Consider the following 16310-nt stretch of genomic DNA (forward strand, 5'->3'; position numbering starts at 1 on the left):
TGCATTTGCACGTGGGAAGAATGGGAAAGAGGCATTGGCAGTGTGGCCTCAATATTCTGTGAATTCAGATACTACAAAAAATTCATTGAGTTGTCAGGTAAACTAAGACAAAGAAACTGATCTTGTGTGACCCATTACTACCACATGACAATGAATATTAACAGTGAGCTATATACAGGAAAGATAGCTTGAGACCAGTAAGCTGGTATCAGAGCTGGAAAGGAAAGCAAGTCAGTATAGCGTTCTGGAATTAGAAGTAAGAAGGTCTCATCACATACTTGCAAGAAATAAAAGTGGAAAGTTCTTTAAACAAAGCAGAGATCTCTCTTAGGAACCGCAGAAGTAGCTGACGCAGCATGGAACCACTTTTCCAGATGATCTGCTACCAGTCGTTGCGTATAGATTCCATTTGTCTTTCTTGAACAGTTTGAAAGCACGTCTTAGACACACCTTACTATACCAATTCCTGAAACACTGCTAATTCAGCTGACTCTTAAAACTATTTGCTCTGGAAGGATGGGAGATATCAGGATATCTCCCAATACAGCAGCCAATTCAGGATACCAAACCAGTAAGCTAAAAAGCAAAAGGCAGACTTATATTAGGACTTGAACATGTTGCTATGACCATTATTGTAGATATATTTGTATCATGTTGAGGGTGGGAAAAAGGTGCTAAAATGTTGCAAACTGTTGCCTTGCAATTGCTGTGAGTCAACAGTAATATAATTCTGACTGGTGTTGATAAAGTGACATGGCCTGAGTACTATGGGTATGAGCAATAAAGTCAGATAAGTATTTGACCGATTCCGTTACTAAATTCAGTGCAGGTCTGCAAACAATGGTTTGTAAGGATGCTTCAAAAATTAGGAAAATACTTAGCTCTTACTCATAAACAGTATTTTCTGATGTGGATAGTCCAGCTGAAGCAAGGTTTTATAGCCAGGATCTATGTTGGATTACCAGTTAGTAACTGAAGAGTTTCCTGTTTCTAAGATAAAAGCTTCCCAGAGAATGCTCTGGTCCTCTGTACTTATGTTCACTTCTGTACCAGCAGAAGAATGTTTGTACAAGGGCTTTTTTCTTACTACTAATAATAATGCTTGCCTCAGCTGAAATATCCCTTTCTGAATTTCTGAAATAGCTGCTTTCTGAAATTCAAGTGAAAGAGGCACTAATCTTGCTGATGGCACAGTGGCTGGGACTTAGGAGAAAAATGTGCTATTTACAGCTACATTGCTGGGGTGACTTATTTTGAGGTGGGGACAAAATCACTGACTTCCAAAGAGCTACAAAAACCCCAAGTTGTTGTTATCTTCTGTCAGTGTGTTTGTCAGATCACTTCTTTCTTACTCTCTTGGATGATCTTTACTCTGTTAAATAACAGTATATCCAGAGCTGAAATTTTAGGTTCTACAATAGTTTAAACACATTCAGCCTGATTCCAAATGTGCTGAATGTGTTGATGAAACACACACCAGATAAGATAGTAAACCCCTCTAGACAAAATGTAATATTTATGTCAACTCCACGTAACACAAGAAAAAGAAATATTATACAGGACAAAGTTTCATTAGAGAGACAACCTGTTTCTGAAGTGATAGTTTGAGAAAGCATAAGACGTTAAATCTTTTTCAAGAACTCAAGCTCTTCTTCTACAGTACTTGGAAGAATCCAGCCGATGACAAGTGGAAGGAATACATCTCAGACATATGTCGATGTTGAAATGTTCAAATGTTTAAGATGCTGTAGGATATATTGGGGAGAAAACATTTCGTCTTGTTACTAATGAGCACCTTGAGCTTTGAAGATGTAGATGTGTATCATCAAGTAGATGTTATCAACAAACACTCTTGTCGATTATTAGTGGATATAACCCTTGCTGGATGCATGACTTTCAATGCTGTAGCTATGCTACTTTGTTTTTTAAATGGGATTGTGACAACATAGAAGCAGTTGAAGCAAATAACATTGCCTGTATTTTATTTTGAATGGTAACCTAGTCAGGTAGAGAGAGTTTTTGAACTTTTCCTCCTTTGCTTGTCAAAGGAAATGAATTAAGGAGTTAATTCATTTGCAAGTGGAAAATGTTGGGTAGAAATTCCACTGATCTTTAAGGGCACTATTGCAACATTTTACGGTCTTGCATTGTTCTGTATGTAATATACTATGTATACTAATATACAATAGGGCTGGCCCCCACTGGCTTTATATAAATAGTGAAGCTGTTAGAAAATACAAAAGAAGAAGAAAAAAATGTTCCAACTCCAGAAAGAAATAGAAACCACTTGTTACACACACTACTTGGATAAAAATATACTCTTAGCAAAGTATTAACAGAAAACAAATTTGGATTCAGTCATTTGTCTTAATAAATTAGGGTTTTCTCTTTTGTCTAATCCACATGAACCCACAGAGAAAGAAAATGCTGCCTAGCACTTATGCCTAGACATGCTCTGAAAAAAACTGAGTAACTGTAGTGGTCTTTACCCTTCCACAATGCTCTAAGATTGCCTCTGCTTCACTGTTTTAAAAGCCAGTTAATGTTGTTCTCTGTCCAGTGTGAACATGAACTATATCACTACCAGATAATGTGTGAGACTTGGCAGGTCAAGGACATGTTGAGAAAATAGAATAAAACTACTGTGATCTTTTCCCGCCCAACAAGCAGCCAGGAAATACAGCCACGAGAAAATGAATGAATAGGACTGATCTAATGGAAATGTCAGGAGACAAAAAAGTCTTTCATCATACACACTCTGAGAAGAGCTCTGCAACATTTTACACCACAACAGTGAGCAAACAGATCCAGGGTTTTCTGAGGCAAGCCACAAAAGCAGGAAAGAAACTTCGCTCTAAGCAGTCACCATGGGAAGGTGTCTCACACGCTTGCAACTTCTGCCTGTTACTGCTTTTAATACAAGAACTGTGGATGATAGCTGCCTGCCTAAAATCGTAGCTGTGCCCATTCAGTGATGAACTGGAACCACCAAACATCTATTATCTGTAGGCTATAAAATTACTTTGTTACATTCTAGAAAAGAGGAGTCTAAGAGTTTAGAGCTCAATATGAGATTTCAAAAAAAGTATTTTTATTTCCTGTGCTACAAGAGTTTTTGCTCCTCCCAGAAAAGAAAGGCACTCTAGCTAGTGCAATGTAAGAGTAGCATTTTGTTACTACTGATGTGAAGTCACAGGATGTTCCTGCCCTATTAGCCTTATGTTGAACACAATGACAGTAAGTGAGACTTGACAGCACAGAAGGACAAAACCAAAAGAAAATCGTAAAATATATGAATGAGAGAATTTTCTTGTCATTTGAGTCTTCTCTAAGGCCTATCTCTTGTAAGAAGAACTTGGTCTCTATGTTTCCTTTTGCCTGAGAATGACTAAGCTGCTGAACAGAATTTTCAAATGGATCGAACGGATATAACCTTCTATCATGCTTACATGAGTCTATCAGATCTATGAGACTGCTTCAGCCAGATGTCCCAGAGAGACAGAGATGGATTAGTGGGGACAACAGTAAAAAGGTGTGAGAAACAGAAAAAGTTGTTTAAAAGAAGAGGTGGACATTTAAAAGATATATCTGGGTACCACCCGGATGCACATAGTTGCTGCACAGTGGCACTCAAACTCCTCTGGACTTGTAACATTCTGGCCACATGGTTTTCTGGCATTGTGAGCAGGTGGCCCACCTTCGGGTTAGAGACAGTGGGTCTATTCTTGCCGTCTCTGACTTGCTGGGTCATTTTATGCCTACTGGCACTCATCTTTCCCAGAGTATCAAGCCTTTACATACAAATACCTACCAGTTCTCAAGGAGATAGCTGATAGTTCTCACCAAAAAGTATTGCTTCAAACAGGAGAGAAACTTGACTAAATTTAAGACATATTTCTTCAGTTAATTATTAAATAACTTTTAAAGATCTTGAGCCAAAAGAAGTGTTAAGTTTGACAGTAGGACAAAAGACTTAAGTCAGTTCTCATTTACCAAACAGCTTCCAACACCCCTAATCATAAAAAGATAAATCTTGAATAAGAACTTTTTAAGAAAACTATACTTAGTTTTAAGAAAACCATACTTGTCTAACAGGAACCAAGTGCCACTAAACTGAAAATAGCTGCCAGCCTTCAGTGTGTGTACAGATAACATACACAAAAGTAAACAGGATAAACTGTCAGAGCAACAAAGATAAGATTTAACTGATTTTTATAGCACTGCTACTGGAGAAATTGATTTGAAGAGAACACATATTATTTCACTTCCATGTTGTAGATGTTCCTATGCGTTGAATTTATGCATAAGAAATATAGAGAAACAGAGAACAAAAACCTGCATTTATAACTATGAAGACTCATTAGTAAAAAAGGCTTTTTTTCTACACTTGCATGCCAGAGTGAATGACAGAAAAGGGAAAGGACATGCAAATTAATGGAGGACACCTAATCAAGCAGGAGGAGGAATAACAGGGAAGTGAGTAAAAGTGAAACACTAAGGTAAGTTCAGGCTTCACCCTCAGCGTCTTCATTATTAATGAATCATGTTTCTTTATAACTGGCAAATACTACTTTCCCTTGAACCTGCCCAGTTAACTATTCCATATTCCTGGTGCAGAAGCTTCAGCTAGAGCACCGTAATGGAGTTGGGAAGGCCTGGCTGCCCCTAGCAGCGATGTACTTTTTACTGCCTTAGTCTCATTCTGCAGTAGGGATACTCCACCTTGTAGATAAGATGTGCATGGCTGATGGTAAAGAGTAGGTAAAGGACTAACCACTGCCATCACAAACACCTGCATGGTGCTGTTGAACTACTGCATTTACATGCTGTGGAAGGAGCGGCTGCCAGCTTGCTTAGTCTGTATTGAGTGGGCATGTGGGCTCTGCCTACTCTCTGAGAACAGTGGCGCTCATGCTGCTCCGGCAAGTGTGATACCAAGCCCTTGCTGATAAGTGCTCCTGGTGGTGAGACACGTTCCCTCAGAGAAGCTGCCAATTCAAGGCTGGTGCTTGACTTCTAGACCCCAATTTGGATACCAGCTTGCTTTCTGCCTCGACAGAGGTCTCTCACATCTGCCCAGAGGGTCCTGTGTGACCAAAACCCATATGCTGAGCTCCAGTTAACCTTTCACTTCTGTATGGGAATGCTGCAAGAAACTCTTCATTACATCTACCCACACATACCACACCCTGCTTCTTTACAGACACCTATCTATTAACAAAAATAACAATAAAAAAGCCCCCTAGGGAAATATACTTCTGAGAACCTGTTTTGCTAACATGCTGCCACCATGAGACATATATAATCCACAAAAGCTATGTCACATCAGATTTTTTTTACTATTTTACATTCTGTCAAGGGTAGCTTCTTATTTACGAAAGCAGGTATTTAATAAATCAGACATTAACTGTGTAGTTGATGATTGCTGGCTAATGCCATTTTCCTAGGCAGCTGTCAGCCTGTACCCTGGCAACCTCTTTTATAACCATCTCACATTGCTTTTGGAACAGTTTCGTTAACAGAAACAGAGACGGAAGTTTTACCACAGCTGCTGCATGTCTGATTTTTTTCCTTTTTTCTTTTTTTTTTTTTTTTGCAAAGATACAACACAGTCTTAATGCTTCCAGCTACTGCGCTGAGCTCAGTCATCAAGAGAAGGAACGAAAAAAATGAAGCAATGTATTTTTTCAAACTGCAGATGTAAGATTCAGGTCTTCTCTGTGATTTTTAATTTGATTTGTCATGTTTGCTTGAGCTTCCACGTTACTAATTGCTAAAATCATAGTTTATTCTTCAGCTCCTTTCTGTCTTCTTTTTTTGCTGTTTCACAATGTGAAGGTTCAAAGTTATCGTACTGAAATAAGATTGCTGCATTATCTAGCACAGCCAGTGTTGTCATGTAGAGGAACTGGAAAGTCCCAAAGTTAGTGCATACAAAAGAGAGTTCAATTATGTTCTTAATTGTAGGCACAGACTCCAAAAATGACTGCAGGTTTTGTTAGGCAGGAAACAGTCACAAAGGTTTGAATTTTAAATCACAATTAGCTAAACTTTCAGTCTGACTGATTCTCCAGAGAAAACCCCTCTTTCTCTCAGTTGCCATTTCACTGCCTGCAAACTCATTCATATGAGGAGCTGCTCGGTTGTCCCTTGGGTGGGGTCAGCTCCGGCAGCCGCGGCAAGGGAGGAAAATCACCGCCAGCTGCTACTGAGATAACTGCTGATGCCACCGTAGGGAAGCCTGTGATTTGGAAGGGAGCAAACTGATAAACATTCCAGACTGACACAATCCTCTGTGCCACCAATATTAGCAGCAGCCATAATGGTCACTGAAAATTACAGTGTCTGATGGCTTTGAAATGATTATTACCTCCCTGGGAGTGAAAGACAACTACATGTTAACAGCTGATGAATTTCTGGTCTAGTCTGACCAGCAGCTACGCCAAACAGGCTTCACGCCTACAGTTGTTGATAACCCATGGAGACCAGTCCAAACCACCAGATATATCACAAAGAGGGGAGTAAAGGCAAAGAACAAAACAGACTGTGGATGTGGGTTTTACTTGGTAGCAACCATGATGTATGTTTCAGAGATGTGTTGGTGACAAACCCAACTTCTTTTTTGCTCCTCTCACTTTGCTGGCCTTCAGTTGAAAGTTTGAACTGCTCTAGTCTAAGAATTCAATTTAGTGCTGAAAAATTGGATTTGGTAAAGCGTGTTTTCAGTCACCAGCTGATGCTAAAATATCATGTGTTCTGAACATCATGAATAGTTCCAGTACAATGTTGTATTGTTTTCAAAGTAGGCAAGATTACTGCGGTGGGTCATGTTTATCTCATGATTATCCACTCTGTGAAGTTACAGTTCACAGGTGACTATATGCATTCAACCTTGGTCCTGGAAAAAGCAATTTTAGGGAAGAGTTTGGCAGAATACCTTCCCTTGCTCTCTCACATAGGGTTCTCTTTAAAAATTATTTTTTTTTCTAAATAATGGAATATATGTCATATGAAGTTAAGAGTTATCGTCTTCTATCTTGCCTATATTTTCAAACACTTATCCATTATTGTGGGAACAAATGTGAGGCAAGAAGACCAGAAAAGCCAATGGAGGAGTATTCTTACAGTATCTCTGGAATTCCAAAAGACTTCTAAGCTCTTGAACTGACTTATCCTCTCCTTATATGAGAAACTCTACATCACTTTTTCATTGCTCCTCTATAATGTATTCCACTACCAGTCAACTACATTCAGAACTAAAATTATTATTTTATCAAAGAAGAAACAGAGCTAGCAGAGGTCTTCTACTCCATCCTCTTACCCAGTAGCATAACCACCAACACCCAAACTGTCCTTTAAAGATGTTGATCTAGTCTGTCCTTATCTAATCTGTCCTTGGAAACAATGCGCCTTGCAACCTATTTTCAAACCTAATTACTGATGCCGTCTGGCCACTCCCTCTGAATGCCATCTCTTCTCTGGCAAGAACATCGCCATCTTGCCATGTTTGCTCTTTGCTTTTTAATGAACCCATATCCCACAGAGCTCACCAGAGCTTTTTCCTATGCCATGTCAGCAATGCTGGTTTTACTTTTTTTAACTTTTCACTTATCTATAGGTTCCGCTCCTATTATGCATTAACTTGATTGCTGCTGCTATCTGTCTTTTTTTATTCCTCATTTATTTTCCCCATTTTCCTGACAGTTGGCATCCAAATTAGTGGATATGTCTGCAGAGGTTTACACTAGATTCTTGCCTGGATATATTTCAGGTTTCTTCTCTAACTTAAATTTCTCAAGTCTTCATGATGTCTATATAACTAATTTTAGTTGCTTCCTGCAATCCCCCAAGCTCTTTGCTATACAATCAAACTTCCTTTGAGATCTACAGTTTTACTCACTATATTATCTTGCTCTCTTCCTTAAGTTCTTTCATTTGAAATGGCAATTGTCCTTCAATGAAAGCATTTTTTAACACCTTAATGAAATTCTTGTGAACCCATATTTGCCACAAATATTTTAGCAGTAATGAGCTCATGATTCTCTCTGCTGTTTATACCTGTCTATCAGTATCTCAGGACATCTCATCCTGCTGGGATGTTCTTGCTACAGCAGAACCTCATGGAAGTTTAGGTGCTAGATGACTAACTTCAATAGTAATACCATCTTCAAATCCTGGCCAATAAAAGTCATGGGAACTGTTCTGGAAAGAATTACACACCAGGTATGGGGGAACATTTTGTTTAACCTTGGCTACGGCTACCAGTGATTTTAAAACATTTAGTTTAAAAAGTTATTCCTCAATTGTATAATGCTCTTTCCTCATGAAGCCTTTCTCTGACTTCCTGTTTTCAAGGTAATGGTTCTACATTGCGGTGAACACCTTTAACTAAAGAATCAACAAACATTTTTCCAAGACTGCAAGACAATCCTCTGCCATGGTTTGTTGGCTCTCTGTGTGAGAGTATTTCAAGGGCAAGTATGCAACCTTCATGTTAAATGATGATGGAAGTTCAAGTGAACTTCAATAAAGTCTCGTTACTTTTCAGCTTTGGGAAAATAGCCAAGATACACACTGCAAGGACTAAATGAAAATAAACTAGCACAAATAGCTTCTTCAATCTGTGTTATTTACAAATTCACATAATGGATATATAAGTCAAGAGGCAGGCAGGTCCTTCCTTTGTGACTGACTGATAGCTACAGTAAGTAGCCCTGTCTCAGAGCTTTACCTTGTACCGGGACTCTGGCAATATCTCCAGTGCTAATAGCTAAGCTCCTCCCTCTCACTAGTGGACTCATCCTCTCTCATTTCATCTTTACTACTACTTCTATTCCAGCTTCTTTCAGTATGGGTGTCAAAATTCTAGGATTCACTTTGTATTAATCAAGGAAAACTTTGAGAGAAATATTTTTACAAATATATAGTGCTCACAGGGGAAAACCTCTCCCAGAATCATCATTAACCAAGATGACAGCATCTATATCCTCCTTGATCTGGACTCCTTAAACAACAAAAGTCACATCAATATCATGAACGCACCTTGCTCACATGTCAGTGACAGCACACGCACAACAGCACAGAACTCAGGATGAGTAAGTTTTTCAGCTGCTCTCAGTAGCTCATCTTCAGTAACCACATTAACAGTAATCACAGGTGCTTTCTAATTTCGCAAAACTCTGTACTAAAAGAATTTAAATTCCTATTCAGGAGTAGATCTGAATTTTGTCTTCAAGCAAAGTCTTTCCCAATAGTGATGACAACTACCCTGTGATACACAGTAAAGTCACTGGTTTAAAAAAAAAACAACAAAACACCACACCATCAACTGCTGTTTTGAAGTCACTACTGACTACAAAGTCATGCTGGAATGTACCACATACCAATTAAAATATATTGTAGCTATAGCCTAATATAATACCTCTCTAAGCCACTAAAGAAACTTCCCTGTGGGGCATACGTGAAGTTTGACATACTTTTTGTAACTACACCAAAGAGGGGGTTTTCTGCTACATCTCGCTGTAAAAATGTATTATTCTCAGAGTCAGTGCAGACTCTGCTTCTTTAGGATGCTCCTGCAGCTCATAAAAGGAGAAATCAGTTGAGCAGGCAGTAACTGAATAATTATAATACTTATACAGCATACAGGCTTCGACCAAGTCAGACATACTTGATCTGCCTACAGTACCTCTGCCCTTTCTCTGAGGGCTTTATCCATATACCTGATTTTAGCAAGAGCATTTTGGTACAATGGACAGACAATTTTAGAACGAAAAGCAATGAGGGTGCCTCAGCTACCACAGATACGCTGGGAACTGTTCACTTCAACACACCCATTCACAGCCCAGCACTGCTGCAGCCATTACAGAAGTATGCACTATTGCTCAGACAAATAAGATATGTATTTAGTATACATACACACACAGCTCTTGGGTGACAATGGCCATGAAAAATGTATTTTGTTAGTCTCTTGAAGCCAATGAGTAGAAAAATAATGTAGAAGTATAATTGTTATCCCTAGCCACAAAATGCCTCAAGGCAGTTGTTGTCACAGTGAGAGTCTGTTAAAAGCATGGCCATTTCCCTCAAGCATGGTTGAGCCTGCACCATGTGAAATTTCAAAAGCATATTCTCATTTTGGACATAGAAATTTCATTTTTTTTCTCTGTATTAATGTTTCATTTTAAAATACAAATATTTCAAGCAGATAACAAAGACACAAAAAATTAATTGATAAACAACTGAATTTTGCAGTCAAATCTAACCCTCTGTGTTCCAAAATCTTGCCAGTCTGCCCCAAATAAACCTTAAGAAGTCAGAAACAAGCATGCTTGGCATAAAAGCTCTCCAAATTTCAGCCACAGATAACTGCAGTTTTGCTTCTATTCAGCCAGGCTATGTCCAAATGCAGTATGTTTTATCTGTTAGTTCTGCCCATGTAAGTTCAAGAATGCAGTGGTTGTATGTTGGGGGGGGGGTTCCACTCACCCCCCCACCCCCCCCACCCCCCCTTTTCTCTACTGTCTGAAATGGAGCTGGGAGAGAAAACTAAGTCTGTAACACCAGTCACATTGTCGAACCAAGCTTTACCAGAGCTATTCTAAATTCCCTCATGTACTTCTGTTCTTAGTTTAAACTTAACTTTAATGATCTGCAATTCACTTTTTATAGATCTGGAATTGCCCTTTACAAGCAATACACAGCTTTCCGTGATTGTACAGACCAGCACAGCTGAAGTTACAGTTCTAAACCATCTCTGATAACTCTTCCAAATAATAAAACTTTATATAGATGCAAGAAAGCTGTTAGCTCTCTAGCAGAAGAGTTCTTGGTGTCTGAAGCATAAACCTATTAGCAACCATAAGTGTTTTCATTCATAAAAAACTTACGTGTTTCTGTTAGACAAAGCTTCAGTAAACATAATCCAAAAGTTGCCCATAAGAAGCTGGCCATTGTTTTCTTGGAACTGTTTTGCAAAATCCAGAGATCCTTGCAAGCTGCGGAAAGAAGGAAAGCCCTGACGCTCGTTAAGCCTGCAGTCAATGAGTCTGAAGTTTGCTGCACTTTTTATTCAGATTCAAAGGAACTGAAGTAATGACATAACTGGGAGGGGGAGCTCCATCAAAAGTCACACCCATATTGCAACAAAAGTTACCCAGCAGTGGAAGAAGGAGGGGGGAAGGGGGGAGCTAGTACTGACTAAGCAGCCACACTCGAGTTTTAAAGAGGCACTAAACCTCCTCTTCTTACACAAGTACAGTTAAAAGTTATACTTACTGCACTTGCAGGAAAATTTGTACAATCTTGCATGAGTTAGCACAGAAAGGCACTGTTTGTTATAAGCCTCCCCTCCTGCATTTTAAAATCTCATCATAAAGCACTGGATTTTCTGAACCCCAGCAACACACCTACAACTGCCCACAGGTTTCCCCTAAATATTTTGCTTATTTTGTCCCATCTCATCATTTTCTCTTTTTGCAGTTCTATTTAAAGCAAATGAAATGCCTGCTCTGCAATGGACCTGTCTAAAATGCTTCTATTTGTCCCTGGAGGGTAACCATGCACAGAAGGTAAGTCAAGGCAGCTCAGTCTCCCACAGCCCATTCTGCCCTGGGCTTCTCCGCACAGGCTGCTCCAACAACAGTGGTAACCGATGCCAGTGCCAGCAGTGATACTGAGGACTAAGGCTGCTATTTTATTGTGTCAATGGTATGAGGTACAGGACGAATTATTCCTGCTATTCCAAATTTGCAAAGCAGAGAAACAGGATAAGAACATACGACAGTCTTTGACATTCAGATGAGGTCTCAGTTCCTGAGGGACTTATGTTCATTGCAGTGTCAGGTTTTGTGTGACTGTAGATGCCACATGAAATCCCTGGTGAAAACCTCAAAGCCTCTGTAGATAAGCGAAAGCTATGTCTGCTGTGTGCCTTAGTGATTTCTCATGGTTTCTTCATACACTGGCCTCTCTTCAGAGCTGCAGAATTGCAGCAGTGGTTTGTGTGCAGTGGAATGAGGGGTTGGGTCAGGGATCACCAAAGCCAGTACATCTCACCTTTAACAACCCACATGTGGCAATGATTGACAGCCAGTAATGCCTAGATTTCAGTTTCACTCGGCAAATTTGAAATGAATAGTTCTATATCAGATTACCATTTTGCCAGCCCTCCCACTTGAAAGAATTTTCTCACTAATTTTTAATCTCTGTTAACATGAACAATGGAAAAATACAGACAGGTCTTTCCAGCTACAGGCACAAGAACATTACACAAAGAGGTTTTCAGGACTTCGCCTTTTCTTTGACTTTTGACTTACACATGGTTGGCTATCCTTTCCTCAATCAGCCAAATTTTTAGCAACAGGTTCTAACAGGCTTTTCCTACGGGTCTAGAATATCTGATGGGACAAAGTTAAAGTGAAAATCTTTCCTTAAAACACAGGGGATCTTTTTATTAAGAAGCTAGCAACTTTGAAGTTACAGATAAAACACATTTTATTTAGCGAATACGCTACTTTTTCTTTTGAAACAAATGGCTTTATAAGCAAGGAAAAAACAATCTCCTATATACCTCACTGTTTATAGCAGTGGAAAAGAAATAGTTCTGTGAATTCCTGTATGTTTATAGCTTGGCATCAAATTATATGAATGAAGTCTAGTGGGATTTAAAGAGCTGGTGCACAGTTAATGCATGTTTTAAGGTTGTTAAGCTTATCTTTTTCTTCAATTGCTAAATGAGGTTTACAATTCACCCCTATAGATGAAAATGAAGAATGGAGTATTTAATTAAAATTTAGGTATCTTTGAGTCTTATTTTTTGGTAAACATAAAATACCTCTCTGTTAATGTCCTGTATTCACAATTACATGGAATGAAAAAGTGAAAGTAAGTTTTATTTGGCACAGGTAAGTGGAGAAAAATGTCTGTTTCAGGGATGTGAGCAAGTGTTACAGAAGCAGAACTCTTATTTTATCAGGGCTGGAAATTCCTAGTCTCTTCACGGTCTGAAGTTTCAAATTCTAGCCGTTCTGACATCAGATTATGGACAGGTTGCTTTCTCAATGCTGAATGTTATTCGATATGCATCTTAGTGTGTTTGGTGGGGATGAATGGTATTCCACTCTGGAAATTCTGTCTTGCTTGTTACTCTATAAAATTGGGTTAAGATTAGGCACATTTAGACCAATTTCATGAGTGTGCTAATACCTAATGCAAAAGGAAGAGACAGCTGTGTACAAGAAAAATAATTCATCACAGCACGTCATTTCATGTGATAAGCACAGAAATAATTAATGAATTGGATGTATATAACATGTAAGTTTATCCATTTCACATGCCATCTGCCTGCTTACATGCCAGCCTAGGACACACACTTGCATTCCAATGCACTGAACACTTCAAAGAACTACCATTAACAAACAAATAAAAAAGCTGACACAAAAGTATTTCCTTCTTTCCCACCCAAAAATGGAATTTCTCCCCTAAAACATGTTGCCCTGAAGTAAGCAGCAGTCCAAATTTAGAGTACAGGGCCTGATGCTACCCAGAAAATTTAGTCAAAGGAGATGTACAGCTCTAGGAAAAGGGGGGTTTTGGTGGTTTTTGTTTGTTTGTTTGTTTGTTTGTTTGTTTTGGGAGTTTCTTTGTGAGAAATACATAACTTTTCCTTTAGCTTAAGACAATATTTGTATATAGGAACAGAAAAATCCTAAATCAAATCTTCAGCTGAGGAAATGCCACAGACCATCACTTTAAGTTGAGCCTATCATTTTTTTCCCATTCCCATGTTCTGATGATTTATATGTTAACAACACAAATCACATAGTTAAATGTTTAAACTTTTGGAATTTGCTTACTCTGTTGGCAACAAGCAGTTAAATTACTGGCACTAAAAATTTGTAAAATAATAAATGGTACCAAATAATTAAATTAAGTTTTCAAAAGAGAACGAAACAATACAACTAAAAAGAATAAACCCCCAGCATGTTAAAAAGTGTTTTCCTGTGAAGCCTTTGAAATAGCAGATACTGAATCTATGATGGTGCAATATAGTACAGAAGCACCAAAATAACTCAGGCATGATTTTATCACATACATGAACTGTAGCCAGCACCAATTAATTTTGATAAAAATCCTATTAGGGAGTATGTGTTTTAGAGCCCTAGAAAAGGAACATGGATGGCTTACAGTGATATAGAGATATTTTTGTGGGAATCCCTATAGAGGATAAAATTCTGGCCTAGCTGAAGTCAAAGGCCAAAATTCCACGGAATTCAGTGGGGCAGCATCTCCTTATAATGTATACTTACTTGGATGTTGTTATGTGGACAGATCAGAAAGTGAATGTACCTGAACTTACAATGAAAAGAGAGACACCAATGGAGAGTGGTTTCATGATCAAATGGGAACAACTGAAAGGTGGGAAGAATGAAATTTTTTTTTCTGTCAAAATAGTTGGCATGTCTATTGTAAAAACCAGAAACTTCAAAAAAGGAAGCTCTCTATTTGAAAACCTTTTCTTTTCCCACTATTATCAGCAGACTTTTTTTAAAAAAAATAAAATATTAAAAACATCCTTTCCTGAACGTATTGTAGTGGAAATTTCAAGTTTGTTATGGGGAGCTGAAGAACGTAGTCTTGGTGAACATAAAAAGTACAAATCTCATTAAGTAATTCTAGTCATGGCAGCATACATTCAGCACAGACTACAGCTGGTCTGTGAGACTGGCTGTAAATCAGTTTTGGGAGAGGAGTGAGGATTTTATACTCATTTAACTGTAATGTCAATAAGATATGGTATTTTTAATAAGATTTCCTCCTATGTCCCTAGACTGCAATCTTGTTTCTGCGTTTCAGACTGGATTTAATTTCCATGATCAACCCTGAAACCAGCTTTTGTAATGGAAACAGTTGTAAATACTTCAGCGTAGCAAATCCTGTACTGCACACTTGGGCATGGAGTGCTGGTGGGAAGGCATAAGAGCCTGTGCTGGTTTAAGCCAGAAAAGCTACTCTTTTGGCTGGAGGGCAAGCACTCCCTTGGGAAGTTGGGCACCCGGTTCTACTCCCATCAGCCTTTTGTTCCTAGACGTAATTTACAGCCTGTGTCCTGCAGAGAGTTAGGAAGATGAACAATGGCTCCTAGTTGTTTACTTCTGAGAAAGGCAGCAACCCAGATTGGCACCTACTGCGTGGATTCATCAGCCTGTTTTACTGGTTTGCCCCAGATCCCTAAACAACTCACTAATCCGACACAGGCAAAAATCTTGACAGCCAGAATCGCTCAATTAGGCCATAAGAAACTCTTTACAGCAAGGTTTCTCCTGTGGCAGACCATGTGGCCCCATCAGCTTGCTTGTTCCTAGCACCATCCCAAATCACTCGGTCCCTGGCTGACCTCCATGGCTCCCAGCAGAGCACAGGCAGGCAATGACAGTACCAGTTCCCATTCACAGCTCTTGTACCACTCTACCCAGTTAGTTACTACATTGCTGCTGGAGATGGGGCAGGAAACCTGTACATAGCAGCTGCCACCGGCTGTCCAAGCATGCAGCACAGGCATGCTGAATGCATCAGTGACTAACTGAGCCACAAGCAGCTGTGTAGAGAGCTGGGGGTGGGGGGAGTACAGGGGGAACCGAGGGGAGAAGGAGAGACATTTTCTCTGTAGGTGGTTCTAGCCTGTCTCTGCCCCTCCCTCCCGCTGGTTGGGCCTCCCAGCACACACCATGCAACAAGAACCTGGAAACCGATATATCAGAGCACGAATTACCATTTTTGCACCAAGCATTCTGTATTCCCACTTTCATTTCTTTCATTTGCAGTTCAAGGATAGGTAAATCGGGCTCCGGGCCACCTGCAGGATGTGCTCTTTCTCATCTCCCTCACTCTCCCCCCCACTGTCTTCCCATTCTTTTCCCTTTAATTTTGCTTCTTCTACTTTGACTTCTCTCTCTCCTCTCCACTCATTTATCCTTCTCCTTAGCCCCCCTCCTTTCTTATTCACTCTCTGTTCTATGCAGCATGTTAGAATAATTAAATCAAATATTTAAACCTCCAGAAGAGCAGGTGAGCTTTCAAAAAATGCAAACATTCACACAACTCGGGAAACACTTGGTATTTGCATAGGCAAACTGTTAACTGTACCTACGGATAAATCCTTAGGGGCTCTTATGCCTAATATGGACCTGGCCAAAGACAGTCAAAGTCAAGGAAAGTTTTCTACTGCTTTTGAGGAATTTTGAGTCAAGCCAGATGTGAACAGTGTTTGATTTAGTCCCAGTATCTATATTATGATAACTCTGCATGCA

General features: G+C 39.3%; 1 protein-coding gene across 13 annotated transcripts in view; it reads right to left on the bottom strand.

The window, feature by feature from the left end:
- Positions 1–11076, bottom strand: part of CD44 (CD44 molecule (Indian blood group)) — a 58731-nt gene extending 47655 nt beyond the window's left edge. For 3 of the 13 annotated variants that reach the window (XM_055715839.1, XM_055715840.1, XM_055715841.1), the window contains exon 1: positions 10890–11075. In XM_055715839.1, coding sequence (XP_055571814.1) covers positions 10890–10953 — 64 coding nt within the window. In that variant the 5' untranslated portion in view covers positions 10954–11075. Of the gene's footprint in view, positions 1–10889 lie in introns of all 13 variants that reach the window. The other 10 variants (XM_027807949.2, XM_027807948.2, XM_027807947.2 and 7 more) reach the window with 6 other exon arrangements.
- Positions 11077–16310: the final 5234 nt, after the last annotated feature.

The sequence above is a fragment of the Falco cherrug genome, chromosome 7, assembly GCF_023634085.1.
Source record: "Falco cherrug isolate bFalChe1 chromosome 7, bFalChe1.pri, whole genome shotgun sequence".
Taxonomy (NCBI): domain Eukaryota; kingdom Metazoa; phylum Chordata; class Aves; order Falconiformes; family Falconidae; genus Falco; species Falco cherrug.